This window comes from Aspergillus vadensis (genome assembly GCF_003184925.1).
Source record: "Aspergillus vadensis CBS 113365 unplaced genomic scaffold BO88scaffold_17, whole genome shotgun sequence".
NCBI lineage: Eukaryota > Fungi > Ascomycota > Eurotiomycetes > Eurotiales > Aspergillaceae > Aspergillus > Aspergillus vadensis.
This window is the reverse complement of record NW_020292055.1, coordinates 153,279-170,541: the sequence shown is the minus strand read 5'-3', so window position 1 is coordinate 170,541 and position 17,263 is coordinate 153,279. Positions and strand designations below refer to the sequence as shown.

The 17,263-nt window shown below is 51.0% G+C and overlaps 3 protein-coding genes across 3 annotated transcripts; all 3 read left to right on the top strand.

The window, feature by feature from the left end:
- The first annotated feature begins 84 nt into the window (after positions 1-84).
- Positions 85-1,667, top strand: BO88DRAFT_406163 (C-3 sterol dehydrogenase/C-4 decarboxylase). Its single transcript, XM_025707086.1, has 2 exons — positions 85-767; positions 831-1,667. The coding sequence occupies exons 1-2, from the start codon at positions 192-194 to the stop codon at positions 1,491-1,493; spliced, it is 1,239 nt and encodes a 412-aa protein (XP_025561063.1). The 5' UTR covers positions 85-191; the 3' UTR covers positions 1,494-1,667.
- Positions 1,668-2,912: 1,245 nt separating this feature from the next.
- Positions 2,913-4,994, top strand: BO88DRAFT_344704 (GMC family oxidoreductase; the record flags this gene model as incomplete). The annotated part of the gene is made up of 5 exons (XM_025703243.1): positions 2,913-3,298; positions 3,373-3,402; positions 3,462-4,344; positions 4,398-4,899; positions 4,948-4,994. 5 exons carry the CDS (start codon positions 2,913-2,915, stop codon positions 4,992-4,994), a joined length of 1,848 nt encoding a protein of 615 aa, XP_025561062.1.
- Positions 4,995-10,631: 5,637 nt separating this feature from the next.
- Positions 10,632-16,877, top strand: BO88DRAFT_344589 (protein kinase RIM15; the record flags this gene model as incomplete). The annotated part of the gene is made up of 2 exons (XM_025703237.1): positions 10,632-11,201; positions 11,271-16,877. The coding sequence occupies 2 exons, from the start codon at positions 10,632-10,634 to the stop codon at positions 16,875-16,877; spliced, it is 6,177 nt and encodes a 2,058-aa protein (XP_025561061.1).
- Positions 16,878-17,263: the final 386 nt, after the last annotated feature.

The window sequence follows — 17,263 nt, the reverse complement described above, 5'->3', positions numbered from 1 at the left end:
GTGGAAACTCACGTGTGGCTTCTTTGCGGGGGGTCCGAGCTTTAACCCGGAGATTCTGTCCGGAGGCGGAAACCATCGTCGTCCCCCAAACCTGCAGGCCTCGCAATTTCTCCTGTTTATTATTTCTTACCCAACCACCGACCACGGATAGTTAGCTCTATATATATCACAGCTTACTGTCTTACTTCAAAATGTCTACTCGACGTCCTACAATGGAACTGGGCACTGTCCTAGTGGTTGGTGGCTGCGGGTTCGTGGGTTGGCACATTGTTGATCAGTTGCTCAATTTCCCCTCGGAGACAGATCCCAGTGTCGCTCTTCCCAAGCCCCAGAATGACCCTAGATTTGTTTACCCCAAGCTGGGCGATCGCTACCCTCGGTGCATCGCGAAAGTAGCTGTTGTCGACCTGCGAACGACCCACAACCGTCTCCCGGGAGCCGAATATTATGATGGCGACATCACGTCCGAAGAGTCCATGCTGGCCGTTTTCCGCGCGGTCAAGCCCGACATTGTTATCCACACCGCTACGCCCAACGTTCTGGAAGGGAACAAGCCCTTGTTGCGTAAGGTCAATGTTGACGGAACTAAAGTCTTGGTGGAAGTTGCGGGCGGTGCCCGTGGTGACTGGGGTGGAAAGTGCAAGGCTTTTGTATACACCAGCTCGAGCTCTGTCGTGCACGATACCCAGAGCGACCTCATCAACGTCACCGAAGAGTGGCCTCTTATCCGGGGGCCGTTGCAACAAGAGTATTATTCAGAAACCAAGGTGCGTTATGTACCCCTTTTTATCCTTCTTGTGATAGGTACTGACCAGGATTCACCCTCTTAGGCGGACGCCGAAGAAATCGTCTTGAAGTATAACCGCGCCTCTCCAACCTCGATGGTAACATGTGCCCTTCGTCCGGCTGGTATCTACGGTGAGAAGGATACGACCTTCACCTTCAAGGTCCTGGAGCACTCGTCCAAAGCCTCCCCGACCGTCCTCCGCATGCAGTTAGGCGAGAACAACAACTTGTTTGATTTCACGTACGTTGGAAACATTGCATACGCTCATACTTTGGCTGCATACCGCTTGCTCGCTACCTACTCTCGGTATGAAGCTGGACAGGGTGCTCCCCTGGACCACGAGCGGGTGGACGGCGAAGCGTTCAATGTCACGAACGATTCCCCGGTCTACTTCTGGGACATGACACGTGCTGCCTGGGCATTGACTGGCAAGGTTGTGGAGCCTCATCAGGTGTGGGAGCTCCCTGAGGGCGTTCTGGGCCCTATTGGTGGAATTGCAGAGACGGTGCTGGGCCTTCTCGGCAAGACACCTCGTTTAACTAGAAGAACCGTTCGCTACTCATGTATGACTCGTTACTACTCATGCGACAAGGCCAAGTTCCGGCTCGGATATAGACCTGTTGTACCTGTGTACGAAGGTCTCGCTCGTGCAGTCGGGTATGTGGTGGAACAGGAGCGGGTGGCCGGTGAAAAGAAGGCGTTGTAATCTCGGGCTAGACTATGATGGTTTCTGTACGGATGTATATGTTTATTAATGTAATATATAAGTAATTCCTCCTCATTCCGTATTTAGTCGCATTCTCTCATACTTGTTGTCCCTGTATATAGTCAGATGGACTTTTGGACGATACCTTGCTAACTGACCCCCAGGCAATTTGGGCTGGCCATGAGACCCAACACCGGGTATTTAATCCCGCGAAACCCTTGAAATACTGGGATCCCTCATTATCTTCCGAGTGGGATCAACCGAGGCGTGCCGTATACTCCATCGGCTTCTGTCCCCTTGGCTCTACTAGCCACGAATGGCACTCAATAAAGTTTTGTAACAACGCCCCGAGCAGATTGGCCTACTTCATTTCGAACCCTGCCGAATAATATGCCCGAGTCCGGAGATACGGTGAAGCATTTCCTCGATCTTTGGTCCGGCTTTCGAGTTGAAGAGAATACATGTCTTTGGCAGAGCTTTCTCGGGGAAACTATCGGTCATGATCAATACACATTCGAAACGACATAATAGGTTATGATTGAAGCTATGGATCTTGTCTTGCTCGCAAGACCGAAGGGAAGTGAATCACGTTAGATATTTCAATGTTGCCCTATCTGCGAAAATCGTCTAATTCCTGCCAAATCAACTTCCCTTATCCTGTCATACGTTGAACCTTCGTGTTGGTTCCACATCCTGCACCATATCATCGGTTCTTTCCCCTCCCCTGCTGGGATGCGAGCCGACTTGATTCGCTGCTGATTGGAGCTTCGGAAGCCGACAGAAAGTCGGGGGGGGTCGTGTGAAGAAGTGGGATATCAGCATGGATGCGAAAGTTCCCTTGTGATATGGGGGATGAACGTCGCCATAAAGGGATAGTTATTGAACACCACAATATCACCAACGATGAGGGAATGGAGCCTGAGAGCTTGAAGGAAACATTTTGGTGTCAATCTGCAGTGCGCCTCAAGTCGCAGTTCGCATCAGGTCTGGATTCTTCGGCTCTGAGAATGCGCTGGCTGTCTTTGTCCTTGCAAATATGGGTGTCAACAGCTTCTTGAATAACAGGCAAGATGCTGGGAGGAATGATCATGCTATACCTGACCGGATCGATACCGTTCATTGGTCGTTGGATGTCACTGCATGGCGCAGGAACAGGTCATTCAGTGGTATTTTCTTTCCTCATCCGGCAGGAACCAATGGATTCCCCGCTGTGATACAACTACATCTTTCCCAAAGTACCGCGCCATTCTTCTCAATCATTTCTTTCATCGTTCTTATTTCTTGAAATTCTATGTATACTTATTCCGTGGGCTTCAGTGGGATGCAGTGATAGGTCTAACGATCAGGAACATGCCTCGGATGTCTGAAAGGCCCGTTCTTTCGCCAAACGCCTGCTCTCTCCATATGTGCCTTGGTCGGATGTCTTCCCTTACGACCTGGATACTTGTCCTATTGGCCATTGCTACCACTGCGTTAGGAATTTCGGAAGATTATCTGGACGATGCCGAGCAAGGTGTCCCGGGGCTAGACGCCTCCTTCGACTACGTGGTTGTCGGTGCCGGAGCTGGGGGCTTAACTTTGGCAGCTCGTCTCGCACAACATAGATACAGAGTAGCTCTGGTTGAGGCGGGAGACTTCTACGAGCTCAAATATCCCCTAGCTGCGGTTCCAGGAGCTGGGATCATAGGCATAGGGAGCGATGTGAACAGCTCGACACCCGTGGATTGGCGGTTTGTCGCCTACAATGTTCCGGGAGCCAACTATCGCGACCTTCATTACCCCAGAGGCAAATGTCTGGGGGGATCGTAAGCTCACTTCGTCTCTCACTTTCGTCTTCATTTCTGTATGGGCAACGCTGATCCTTTTGACCCCTCTACAGGACAGGATCCAATATGATGGTCTATCAAAGGTTCGAAATCACTCGCCGGGCAGTTCACGGAGGGCAGAGCTAATATGAGCTGGGGCTAGGCCGAATAGAGAGGCAATGCAAAGATGGGCTGAGCTCGTTGACGACAATAGCTACACTTTTGACCGAATTCTCCCTTTCTTCCAACGCACGGCTAACTTCACTCCGCCCAACAACGACATACGGCATAGCAATGCCACAGCAGCGTTCAATTTGGGTGCGTTTGATGAACGGGGCGAGCCTCTGCAGGTATCCTACCCTGACTTCGCCGTACCGTTTTCGAGCTGGATCAAGCGCGGTATGGAGTCTGTAGGCATTCCGGAGATTGAGGACTTCAACAGCGGGTTTCTACTGGGCGCTCAGTATTGTGCTCTAACCATCGACCCACACAAGAAGATCCGAAGTAGTTCAGAGGCCGCTTTCAAAAGCTCTCTAATACCACGCCTAATGACTCTAGCACTGTACAAAAAGACAATGGCAAAGAGAATACTCATCAACACAGAAAGGCGAGCTACCGGAGTGGAGGTAAGGACCGGGGACTTGATATATATATTGCGAGCCACCCGGGAAGTCATAGTGTCAGCCGGGGCATTTCAGAGCCCTCAGCTCCTGATGGTGTCTGGAATTGGTCCAGCTAGTGAGCTGGAAGAGCATGGTATTGAGGTTATTGTTGACCTTCCCGGAGTAGGGCAAAATATGTGGGATCATGCTTTCTTCGGGCCTGCCTACCGAGTTGCGCTTCCAACAAGCACCAGGATTGCTACTGACTTTCTTTACTTAACTGAAGTAGTTGTCCAGTATTTAGCAAATCGTACTGGTCCACTGACAACCCAGGGAATTGATTTCTTAGCTTTTGAGAAGGTCCCAGATGAACTCAGGTCTCAATTCTCCGATGAGACGATCCGGGATCTATCCTGGTTCCCTCCTGGCTGGCCTGAGATAGAGGTATGCTCTCTGCACGAGGACTTTGAGCATGGCTAACAGTGGACCCCTTGAAGTACATTCCAGTGGCTCTCTATCTTGGAGATTTCTCTGATCCTATCAAACACCAACCGCAAGATGGGGCACAGTATGCGTCAATCGCCGGAGCATTAGTCGCACCCACATCCCGCGGCAATGTCACCATCATTTCAGACGACACAGACGACCTGCCATTAATCAACCCCAACTGGCTTGCAACCAAAACAGATGAAGAAGTGGCTGTTGCGATTTATCGAAGGAATCGCGAGATCTTTCAGAGTCCGGGGATGGAACCGATTATGGACGGGGAAGAATACTTTCCCGGGGAGGAGTTCCAGACTGATTCGGAGATACTAGAAGTGATTAAGGACACCCTTATGACAGTATATCATGCTTCGTGTACGTGCAAGATGGGTGTACGCAACGACTCAATGGCTGTGGTTGACAGCCAGGCACGAGTATTCGGAGTTGATGGACTGAGAGTGGTCGATGCCAGTGCGTTCCCATTTTTGCCTCCGGGACATCCACAATCGATAGTCTGTAAGTGGCCTTCAATCCCAGGATCCCATTCGCTGCTGACAGTCTTAGACATGCTTGCCGAGAAGATCGCGTCCGATATCATATCCTGGGACTGAATTGGTTCGATACGTGTTGTGTTTGTCATTATCATTAATGTAATTCTTAACAGATGATTTCTGTCACTATCATTACATACATGCACTCGTGCTCGGGCTTGGAATTCGGAAGTCTGCTATTGTTAAGGATAAACCTTCTTTCACGCTAATATTATTATAATTTCAATGCGGAGGGAATTTCCTGCATCCTGTAAACTCAATGAAGCCAATGTTCATATGATCCTCCCAACATCAATCCACGTCATTGGACCAACCATGCCTCCACCAAGCGTATAAGCAACCCCAATGATGAAACCATGCTTCAACAACTCCACCTCCCACCTCTTACTACCATACCATATACCCCAGAAACACTGACCTCCCCGGATACAAAGAGACAGAAACACAAACGAGTGGCATATAAGTCCAGCACAGCAGTCAATTGACTCCCATTGGAAACCTGCTCCTACGATTCACTTTTTCCAAAGGAACTAGGAAGTATCATCCTAATCCAACAAATAGTACATACATATCACAAGCACTACTTAGATTATTCATATCCCATTCATGTACTTGCATCACTTTACAGGATGAGAACCAGAACCGATACAGACATTTCAAAGTCGTACTATAATATACCCCAAATCACACTAGCATCTCCTCCCCCCGCCCCCTTGCGAGGATAAATATAATGAGTTTCTTTTTGTTCTCACATCCCGTGCTTTATATTATATGTATATGTATGTAGTATGTATGCTGTATTATGTATTATGTATATGTATATGCTGTGATAGGAGGGTTGTGGAGATGATGTGTATGATGTAGGGGGCTGGGGCTGGGGCTGGGGATGGCAAATCAAACATACATACATACACACATACTTACTTACATATATATCATATATATACGTGGGTGTGTATGTGTATGTACTATGCATGTGCAAATGCACGAATGAAAACAAGGATGGATGGGGAGGGATTAGCAGTACTTTGGGATTTGGAGAGGATTTTTACTTCAGGGAGGGGAGATTTCGCTATTGGGGTATGTATGTATGTATGTATGTGTGTATGTATCCGGGACAAAGTAGACACAATAGAGTGTGTCTGTGTGTGTGCGCGCGTGGATGGGTGGATGGACAGATGGATGGAGAATGACTGATCGCTGCTATGGTAACTACTAGAACTTACCTATCTAGGTACTGTGTGTGGTATGGATGGATACCTACGGAAGGACGGAGTATAAATGTGTGGGCTAATTGTGGGTGTTAGTTAGGCAGGGTCTAGATGCCGTCTAAGAATTCAGATTCTATCACATGGTAGTTGTTGTGACATGCTGGTAAAGTATTGTCTAGGCCACCCACCCGCCTTCAAGAAAAAGAAGATAAGATCACGCCATGATGAGGATGCAAAAGTGAAAGGACAGAAAACCTGTATTTGTCTTCTTTGACATTCAAATGTTAGAAGCAAGCTTGTTTTCGGGAATTTCCCCTGACTTTGAATGGAGAGCGAGCTATACAATATGTGCGGTGCATGTGTATGTATATATTCCTCCCCGTGCACATCAATGATGAGGTGGTAGGGTTCCAGGTCCTTTGATTCCGTGGACCCATTTCCACTTTTTTTTTTTTTTTATGTTTTTCTGCTTTTCTACTTTCCCTCCAGGTGTCTTGCTAACTTGGGTAAGTACTAGGTACCTTAGGAAGGAATTCTTGGTTTTAGAGGCGGAGGTGGCTGAACGTTAACTTTGTTGGTTTTGGTTTTGACACATTAACATTGTAGTTATGGGTGGTGTGGTATGTAAGCAAGGTTACTGTTACTGGAGTGACTGACTGACTGACTGAGTTTCTTTCCCATGCTTCTCTGCCCGTATTTAGGTTGGGAACCCCCTGTCAGATGATCTCGTGGGATCGGCCAATGTCCGTCCATGCGTGTCTTTGTGTGCGGGGATGGGAGATATGGTTGGTTAGTTTAAGGGAAGAATCGTGGTAGTTAGTAGTACTTTTGTCATCCTCTCTCTCATGTCTTTGTTCATGTTCGACGATCTCAACCGGCAAGTGCTTTTTTTTTTTTTTTTTTTTTTTTTTTTGGGTTTAAGAGTGTCAGCTTGTAAGTGGTTCAAACGAGGGAGGAATTTGTGTGCTGAGTGTGGGGAGGGAGTTGTTTCCTCCACAGACAAAAGGCCGATCATTGCTCTTGTTCCACCTTTGCTTTCATTCTCCTTGGCCCCTTCGGTAAGGATTGACGGTGGAATGCAGTCTCGGATGTGGGAGGTGCAGGAACTCTCATCGAATTTCATGTACGGGAGGCCGGACGTGCCTACGCCACCTGCAGACGGTGATCCTCACAGTCGAGCAGTTTGGAAGAGACGGAGTCCCAGGGAATTTGGATGTTTGGCTGATGGCGATAGAATAATTCGAGAATACAACCAGGGATATGGTCGTCATTGGCTTGTAGCGATGTCCAGGGGTTGGGGGGTCCTCAGGGCGCCATTTTTGAGATTTTGAGGCAATGGAGGTGAAACGGGATGGATCGCCAACCAGCGCATCGTTGTCATCATCATGATATTATTGCGTAGCCGTCAAGCAGAGCCGAAGGACGTTACTGGTCTGATAGGTAGCAGCAGGAGGACCAAAGGCGGACCGAGAAAGAAAAGAAGGGATCGTTTGCGGTCATGGATGGCATTTGGTCTCCAGCCACGCCGTCAATCAGCTTTGGAACCTCCCCACCTGGTTTACCCCGCAGAAACATCCACCTCAGCTTCTATCATATACCGATTGGTGTTATTTCCATCGGGGAGTACGTGGAAGGAGTCCTGATGACGAACGGGTCTGGGTTTACCATTTTCGGGTCATAACCGGAGTGATATGAGAGTAAAAGCAATACTACCTCAGTACCGATTTGACTGCTACCGGTCAAACTCCACCAAATCGCAGAAGGGATAACAAACCGATACTGCTAAGATGGTCTCTAGTGGATTCCGCAACTGAGTCGAACGACTCAATGCGCGGAATCCAGGGCTGAGACTATGATCTGTCACGGGCCAATGGCCGACCGCAGTCCGGACTGCGTGTGTAACTGCAGACATGCAGACAACCTGCCTCGCTTACCAGCGGAACCCCCGTCAGTTTAGCTGGAGATGAATCCGGGCTTCTAGCGTCCCCTGTCCCGGATCGAATGATGTATCTCATGGGGGGGCGAAGGGGAGTCAAGTGAGCAGCTTATCCGCTGGGTCTGGGGGAGCTTGATCCATGGTACAGCGGACGCAGATGAGAAACTCTTGTTCTTTGCCATTATCTACCATTATGGTTCTCAACTTCTTTCGGGCGGGCGGTGACGTTCTGGTGTAGTCGGCCCTCTGAGTTCATTGGCGCAAATGGGACGCTGCAGGCAACACACGTACGCCGTCGGTCGCATTCACTCGTAAAGAATCCTTTCCGGGGTGACAAGAAATTTGCACCAGGTCAGTCTACAGGGTTTTCTGATTGCGACGGCTGCGTGTTAGAAGGGGCGAGGAGAGTACGGTCGGTTGCACAGGAATTCGAGAACAGAAACCCATCGAAGAGATGCGCCAAATGGAAATGGCCCGACCGTTGAGACGGGGTCTAGAGTGGCGCTTCGTGGCTGCGGATACTGTCGTGTGTGGTTCGGACTGACCTCCCTCCACAAGGGATCGAGACCGAAAGGAAAGAAGAAAAGCAATTCCGCTCTCTCACCCACGGGAAAGTACGAGGTCGGCATGCTGCGTTGTCTCTGAATGGAGGAGGGGGGGCCACTGCTGGTTCCTGGGTGATGATGACGGCAATGATGTTAATGGCGACCGATAATCGTCAGGCCACAACAAATGAGAGAGGAGAGTGTCCTGAGGAACGAGCCGTGTGTTGGGATTAATTCAATATCTCTCCAAGCATTCGATTTGTTAATCAAGTGGAGAGGATGCAGCATCGGACTAGAATGAATCACTGCCCCGTTGCTAGAGTGAGGGAGAGGGAGCTGGGGGATGGCCAGCGAATAACAGACGTATGGAAGTTGTCCGTCGGATAATGTCGACGATAATACCAGCAGATGATGGGCGGTTCTGGCGCATGTTGAAGCAGCGCCTAGATAACTGTGCAGCTAGGTACAGTTAAGTGGATGTAGCTAGTGACTAGATGCCTATACCACGGGTGTGTCCGGGCATCCACCGCGGCTCCTCTAAGAGGTCTAATGGACTGTGATCCATACCCTAATGCACCTTGCAGATGGAGCCACCACTCCTTAGCCAGCGGTAAGAATTCCCGGACGGAAAGGCTTTTAGACTACTAGATGCACCGTGTGTCAGAAGGGAAGGTGAGGTGAGAGGAGGGGGAAAGAAGGTAAGGGAAGCGAAAAAGTAAGAAAGATTAATTGAATCTGCCGGTATTAGTGATGAAAGTAACTTCAGTCGCAGTGTACTACTATACTGCTGCTATACTACAAAGTACTAGTACTAGACAGCAGAGAAGACGGAGTAACTTTTGGTAATTCTCGATGCGAATCATGTTATCAACTCCGTCGTAGTAACTTAACTACAAAGTATTATTTTCCGGTTGGAACGGCTTCAAACTGTCTCTCAATCGGCAGTCAAGACCAGACGACCAGCACCTCCCCTGCCTTTTGGAGCTACGATGGTTTCAGGCGGGAAACCTAAAACCCCATTCAGATTATGTCCATTCAACCGAAGACTTTCTTTCCTGAGAAAGTGTTTGGACTTCTGAAAGTCAATCGTTGATCGAAAGTCTTGCGCTGCTGCTTTTCCCGCCAAATTTACCATACCGAACGGTACCGCACCGACCCGCAGTCACCGTTGGCGGCGTGTGATTTGACTGAGTGGATACCAAACGGGTAAAGACTGGTAAACTTGCCGTTTCTCACGTTCTTCCCTCCATACAGGAATACAAGAATAGTACGACGGACTGACGCTGCCATTCCTGAGGTTTTGCTGGCTGGCTGGCTGCTGGCTTGTCTTCCCACTCACTCTCGCTGTGCCTTTTCCCATCTATTTTTCGCCCTTAATTCTTGTTCGTCTCGCCATTTCCCTCCCTCTTGGCTTTCCTTTCCCTCCCGCTGCTCTGTTTATTCTATGTCGCTATTCCTCCAGCGCTGTCTGGTTTCACCAACCCCGACTATTCCCTGCTTCTAGTCGACCTCGTTCCGGGGGTTGACTCGGTCAATCGTCACCCTGGCTTCGCGTTGACGCTCCGTCGCGCCATTCCCCCGCATAGCCGCTTTTCCCTCTTCGTTTCGCTTTCCTCCTCTGTCCTTACGTGATCACGAGATACTCCTCTTTTTTTTTCTTTCTTTATCTACAAAAAAAGAAATATTTCGTTCCCTCTTTATCACCAGAAAAATTCCAAAAAAAAAAGTGCACTTCCCCGTCTATCTTGTTGCGATAGGGTTGTTTGCTGTCTCGTCATCACCGTCCCCCGCTATCCAGCCATGGCCAATTAATACTGCGGATGCATTCATAACCAACAATCAAAGGGCACCCGCTCTGCCTGGCAGACGGTCCTGCTTGGAAGCTGCTCAACGTGTATAATCTCTCTCGCTTGATTTCACACCCCACGCCTCTCAATCATTCGACTTCCCCTCGTCCTCCCCTCGGGGCAGTCTTCGGTATTCCTGTCGGCTCCGCCTCTTCAGCATGGCGGGCAATGGCACAGATGATGCTCAGTACCTCGCTCCTCCCGCCGTGACTGCCCTGCGGCAGGAAGCTCGGAGTATCGATCCGAGATTCTCTCCTACTCGTTCTCCCAGCGTCGATCACATGCGACAGGAACGTGAAGATCTCAAGGAAGCGGCGGAACAAACCCTGAATGTCATTGTTGATTTGGATCTCGATGGTCGCGTCAAATGGGTCAGTCCATCATGGAAACAGGTCGTTGGCACGTTACCAGTGTCAATAGAGGGACGGATGATATCGGAGATCGTGGTCGGTAACCAGAACGTCTTCCACGATGCTATAGAGAGCATGAAGGAGGATGACTCCCGCAGTCGGTTTATTCGCTTTGCAGTCCATATGGGCCCCGACTCGGTCCTGAAGTACTCGCCAGAGCCACGACCTGCGGAGCCAGAGCATGAAGCTACTGAAGCGACCGACATTGCAGAAGAAGCACAAGCCCCCGCAGAGAAGGAGGACCGTCATCATGACCTCCTTCATCTGGAAGGACAAGGTATCATGGTGTTTGATCGGACTGCCGACGGAGTTGGACATGTAAGTCACCGCAGCAGTCGATGCCCGGTAAACGTGATATAGACTAACCAATATTTTCTACATTGGCAGACCATGTGGATGTTGCGACCGTTTACGGAACCGAGAGAAGTCACCATCGACCTTCCGCCTTTGCTAGTAGAATCCTTGGGCGTTGGAGCGGAAGTTTTGGCAAACTACTTGACCACTCTGGCTGAGGCTGCTGCTAGTGAGCCTGATCCTTCAAAGCATCCGGCTCCGAATCCGGTGTTGTGTCGCATCTGTGAACGTCAGATCACACCATGGTGGTTCGAGAAACATTCGGATCTTTGTCTACAGGAGCACCGGGCCGAGATGGATGTCCAGATAGCCCAGGAGAATCTCAACGAGCACCGTCATGCCATCGTGAAGGTGCTAGATGCTCTAGAAGCTAGACAAAGCAGGCCATTGGTACTTGGGGAGAGCAACCCCCCGGCAACACCCCAGCCCGAATACAAAGGCCTACCTATTGGGCCATCTCCAGTGGCCTCTGCACCGTCGTCCGGATCAGTCTCCAGTGCTAATTCCGCTCCTGGCACGCCACCTCGATCCAGAGATCATTCGGCCTCGGGAATAGGGCATACTCGCGCTCGATCATTCGCAGTGCGGCGTCCGCTAGCTCGTGTCGTTGAATTGATCCTTGACCTCTGTGACACTGCCCTAGAGATCAACATGCCTGTGATCAAGGAATCTCGCGCGGACAATAGTGATGATTTTCGAACATTGTCACCACAGTCCGAATCTCGTATCTCGCAGGTTCTCCAGTGGCAATCACCCAGCTCTAATACGCTAGAGCAGGAGCAAGGACTTGCAGCCCTATGCACCGATACCGAACAAGTCGCCAAGGCGAAAGTTGATGCCGTTATCCGCCATAGAAGAATCGTGGAGTATGCCGAGCGGATTCGCATCGAATACACGATCCTGGTAGAGGAGTGCATCACCGCAGCTCTTACCAAGGCTGAGCGAATTGCGGCCGGTCAGCTCAGTGATTCGAGTGCCTCAGACGACGACGCCCCCCCAGACAGCGAACCCGCCGTGACTGCAAGTAGCCCGATAATACGAGGGAAGCGCGAATCTGCAGCACCGCCTGCAATGTCCGCTTTAACCATGTCCATGCGCAATTCGCCCGACCGGTTTCACTCCAGCCACTCCTCCGAAGGCAAAGCCTCAGTCGCTGTGTCGACTGGGTCGAACAGCCCAATGGAATGTCCCACGCCCCGATCACACAAGAGTATCGCCGGGGTGTTAGGGACATCACAGCCATCCAGACGGGGTCTCTCTTTGATAGATTTGGATGCTGGTGATAACAGTGACAGCAGCGTTCCTTCTTCTGCTTTCCCCGGTGCCGTGCGAACCGACTCGCCCTCGTCCGACCGCAGTATGGACAGGAAGCGAAGGAGTCTAGTCCTTCCAGGTCTTTCTAGCTCACCTCGCAGACAACATTCTCCGGCCAGGGTATCCGGGCCACATTCACCATTGCGAATGCCCCGGGCTCGTCTCTCGAGCGGCGCCGATAGTCTACCATCACCTATAGTGTCTCCCTCCGCAAATGCGATCGAGCTGGCACAAATCCACTACCCTCATCATCGCCGTCAATCGTCCGCAACGTCTTCCGATATCGTAAAGCCTCCCGTTTCACCGCATTTGTCATCCGCCAGCCAGCCGCAACCGAGACCAGCACCGCCGTCGATCAAGGACTTTGAGATCATCAAGCCAATCAGCAAAGGTGCCTTTGGAAGTGTGTACTTGGCCAAGAAGAAAGTAACTGGAGAATACTTTGCGATCAAGGTGTTGAAGAAGGCGGACATGGTCGCGAAGAATCAGGTCACCAATGTCAAGGCGGAGCGTGCGATTATGATGTGGCAAGGCGAGAGCGATTTTGTTGCTAAGCTCTATTGGACATTTTCCAGCAAAGACTACCTATACCTGGTAATGGAATATCTCAACGGCGGCGATTGCGCTTCGCTCGTCAAGGTTCTTGGTGGACTGCCCGAGGACTGGGCGAAAAAGTACATTGCGGAAGTAGTCCTCGGGGTCGAACATCTCCATGGTAGGGGTATCGTCCACCGTGACCTCAAACCAGACAACCTTCTTATCGATCAGACGGGTCATCTCAAGCTGACTGATTTCGGACTGTCACGCATGGGTCTTGTTGGGCGTCAGAAACGCGTCCTCAAGAGTATGAACAATGAGCCAGCACCCGATCTTCTGAAGCAGGGTTCGTTTCCTCGAGCAACGTCAATCACGTCTTCCAGATCGGCCTCTTTCGATTTCCAAGGCAGTGGATCCCCAGGATCAACACCATTGATCACGCCAGATGTTGCTAGCAGCATCCCCCAACCATCTTACTTCAGCCTCAACCAAGGGGGCGGACTCAGTCGGCAGACTTCTCGTCGAGCGTCCGGGTACCGTAGCGATAGCGGCGCCAGCGAGAGTCTCAATGCCATGTTCCGCACTTTGTCTGTCAACGAGGGTGGTGAAGCTTCCGGCACTATGCCTGTGCCCGTCCCGGGCCAACACCAACACCACCATCAGCATCAACTACCCGAAGAGGAGAGCCAAAGCGAGGCGGGTGAGTCTCCTCACTTGTACCCGCTTCAACCCACAATGAGCAATTCCTTCTCCTACAGTACTCCCCCACAACAGTCAATGATGCCTCCCCTAATGGCGCTGTTTGACCCCGAGGACCATAACAGGCGGTTTGTGGGCACACCAGATTATTTGGCCCCGGAAACCATTAACGGTGTTGGTCAGGATGAGATGAGTGATTGGTGGTCCCTGGGTTGCATTATGTTTGAGTTCCTCTTCGGCTATCCGCCATTCAATGCTGGAACTCCAGATGAGGTCTTCGACAACATCCTTCACCGGAGGATCAACTGGCCGGAGGAACCTGAGGAATACGCTTCCCCCGAAGCTATTGATCTTGTGAACAGGCTCATGACCATGAACCCTCGTGAACGGATAGGTGCTAATGTGGATGAGAAATACCCAAATGGTGGAGCAGAGATCCGGAGTCACCCTTGGTTTTCTGATATCAACTGGGATACCTTACTAGAGGACAAAGCGCAGTTTGTACCCAACATTGAGAACCCCGAAGATACCGAATACTTCGACGCTCGTGGCGCCACGCTTCAAGCCTTTGCTGAAGAACTGGAAGATGCAAGCCCACCCCAACCGCCGTTAACCACTGGCGCATACCCTCAAGATCGGCCTCATGATGCCTTATTCAAAGTCCGCTCTCATGTAAACTCGATGAAGCGACCGTTGATGCCTCTGCACATCCCACCTCACGTGCGTGAGTCACGTAGCAGGAGACTGAGCGAGCCTACAATGGCCGACGACTTTGGCAACTTTGCCTTCAAGAACCTTCCCATGCTCGAGAAGGCCAACAAGGACGTGATTCAGAAACTACGCCAGGAGGCAATGCAAGCACAGCAACGCCACGTTCCTCCCACCGGCTCTCAGCAACAGGGACACGCGCAAGGTGGCCAGGATCAAGCCCCCACGCAGCCTGCACCACCCACTTTGGAGGGCAGCCCGTTACCGATGCCCCTACAGCGGACATTGTCTCAAACTAAAGGCAATAACCGGCCTTCGTCCCCTTCAAGCATGAGCCAGGCGAATTCGTCTCCCAGCCGTCCCTCTCAGCCTTCGTCCCCGCTTCTCGTTCAATTCAGCACCGGTCAAAATCACGAGCGCAGAAAAACGTCCGGGTCATCTTCTAATAACTCGCAGTCCGCCGGAAGCTCTCAGCCCGCAAGTGTCGACCAAGGTCGGATGGCAAGTCTCAAGCACGGCTCCACATCATCGTCTCCTATAAAGCCCCCTCGAGCCACGGCTCACTCGCCTGACAAGACACCTTCTGGACAGCGCCACGGCAGTGCTCCCGCCTCACGAGCAAGATCACAGACCATCGGCTCCCAGGACGGGGACCTCTCATCATCTCTAGCCAAGGAAACGTATGCCGTGGGCCATTACAAACGCCGCAGCCAATTATTCGATATCTCGCCCTCCTCATCAGACAATGAGGATCCGCGCACGAAAGCCTTGCTTAAAGTACAGCGCCGCCGTCAAAGCTCAAGGCGTATGTCACAGATTAATTTCCCCGATGGGCCATTCTTCCGGCCCTTGGACGTGCTCATCTGTGAAGATCATCCGGTCTCTCGCATAGTAATGGAACGCCTCTTTGAGAAACTGCGATGTCGTACCATTACGGCGGTAAACGGTAACGAAGCGATGCGTTACGCTCTCAGCGAGGTGCAGTTCGACATTATCATGACGGAGTTCAAGCTACCCCAGGTAACTGGGGCCGATGTCGCGCGTATGGTGCGGGAAACGCGTAGTGCGAATCGGCATACACCAATCATTGCGGTTACAGGCTACCTTAAGGATCTTCCAGAAACCCACCATTTCGACGCGCTCATTGAGAAGCCTCCAACCCTGACAAAATTCACGGAAGCACTGTGTAGGTTCTGTCAGTGGAAGCCGCCTCCAAAGGACTACAATCCTTCCCAGTCAATGAGTGTTCCGCCTTCTACGATACGCCAGGCTTTTGTGCAAGCCGAGCATAGCCCAAGTTCAATAGCATCGTCGGGGTTCGCACATGTGCCTTCTAGCTCTTACAGAGGATCCAGTCGAGAGGATTCTATCGTCAGCAGTTACTTTGGCGATACGGAGTCAATCAAACCAGATGACGGCCCTGTCATCGTGAGTCATCACAATGAAGAACCGGAACAGGATAGAGGTGGCCTCGGGATTTCCGAAGATGTGACTCGTGTACAAGAAGCGACGGATGGCAGTTCCACATCTGGCTCGGATGCAGTGCCTTTCCCAAGCCTACTTCACGCGTCTTCAGCGCCACCCACTGTCCATGCGTCTGGAAGCCTCACACCTCGCAAACAGCGATCCAGTGAAGCGATCCGAGCGAAGAGAGAGTCGTTGGAACGCAAGCGCTACGAGTGTGCCGAGTCTGGCGATGATGAAGATGAAGAGCTCGGAAATTCTCAAACACGATCCAGCAGCCCTCAACAAAGATCTCGTCGCCCTGGCTCTAAGCTAGGTATAGAGATGATGAGAACCAATAGCAGGGGTAGCGTTGTCAGTGGAAGCGAGGAGCTTCTCAAGAGAGAGCGGGAGTCGTTGGAGCGACGGAGCAGTGGAGGTTCCGGCGGTGCCAGTGACTACAGCGAGGAACGCACTGGCACTCGCTCTCCGCACAGTCCAAGTCTGGAGAGCCGTCTCGAGAACCTTTCAATTCCCGAGGAGGCGATTGTGGGGTCCGTTGAAGGATGCAGCCCCAAGCATTCGCCCATCGTGGAGCTAGGGTCGAAAATGGACATACCAGCAATCTTCTCAGATCGGTCAACGTCACCGTACACGACAGAAGCTTCAGATGCACAGGCCATGGAGGCCAGCGTCGAAACACCTAAACTTGGGCATATCACACCCCCTATCGTTTTTACGAGAGACGGAGAGTCAGAACCCTCAGGAAACGACCCAGAAACCCCCTACATCAAGACTACTGGAGACAATTTGGCTCCGGCATATGGTTCAGAAGCTGATGTTGACCGGTATCTGGATGCTGATGCCACACCTCGACCATTACATACACCTTCTCCCCATCCATACTTGGGTTCCACCCATTCTCAACCCGACATATAAAGAACCGACACCATCTTACTATCAAGGTAGACCTTGCGAAGACTGCAATTCAGTGTGGCATGCGTTGGACAGAGTCCACGTACGGTCCGCTATTGTGTGCGATTATATGACTTATATCACTCCATGCTTACGACATATTGTTCTTTTTGCACCTGTTAAAATACATTCCTCTTCTTTTGCTGACTTTTCATATTGCTTTATTTTCCACACGCGTTTCAAGGCTAGCGGGTGTTTGGGAGTGTTTGTCGTCTCAACCAGGCTGTCTGAGTTCCACTCATTTGTCGATTTCTCGTTCTGACTTCCATTTTCTTGCTCATTATTCCACTTGCTCTCTTCTTGTCTCATCATCCAGGCGTATATCCCATTTCCTTTGTTCTAAAATTTTC

Excerpts from the sequence above, each read along its gene's own strand:
- BO88DRAFT_406163 (XM_025707086.1), top strand. The coding sequence starts at position 192 with ATGTCTACTCGACGTCCTACAATGGAACTGGGCACTGTCCTAGTGGTT. Across the intron at positions 768-830 it reads AGTATTATTCAGAAACCAAG|GCGGACGCCGAAGAAATCGT; the intron begins GTGCGTTATGTA and ends TCACCCTCTTAG.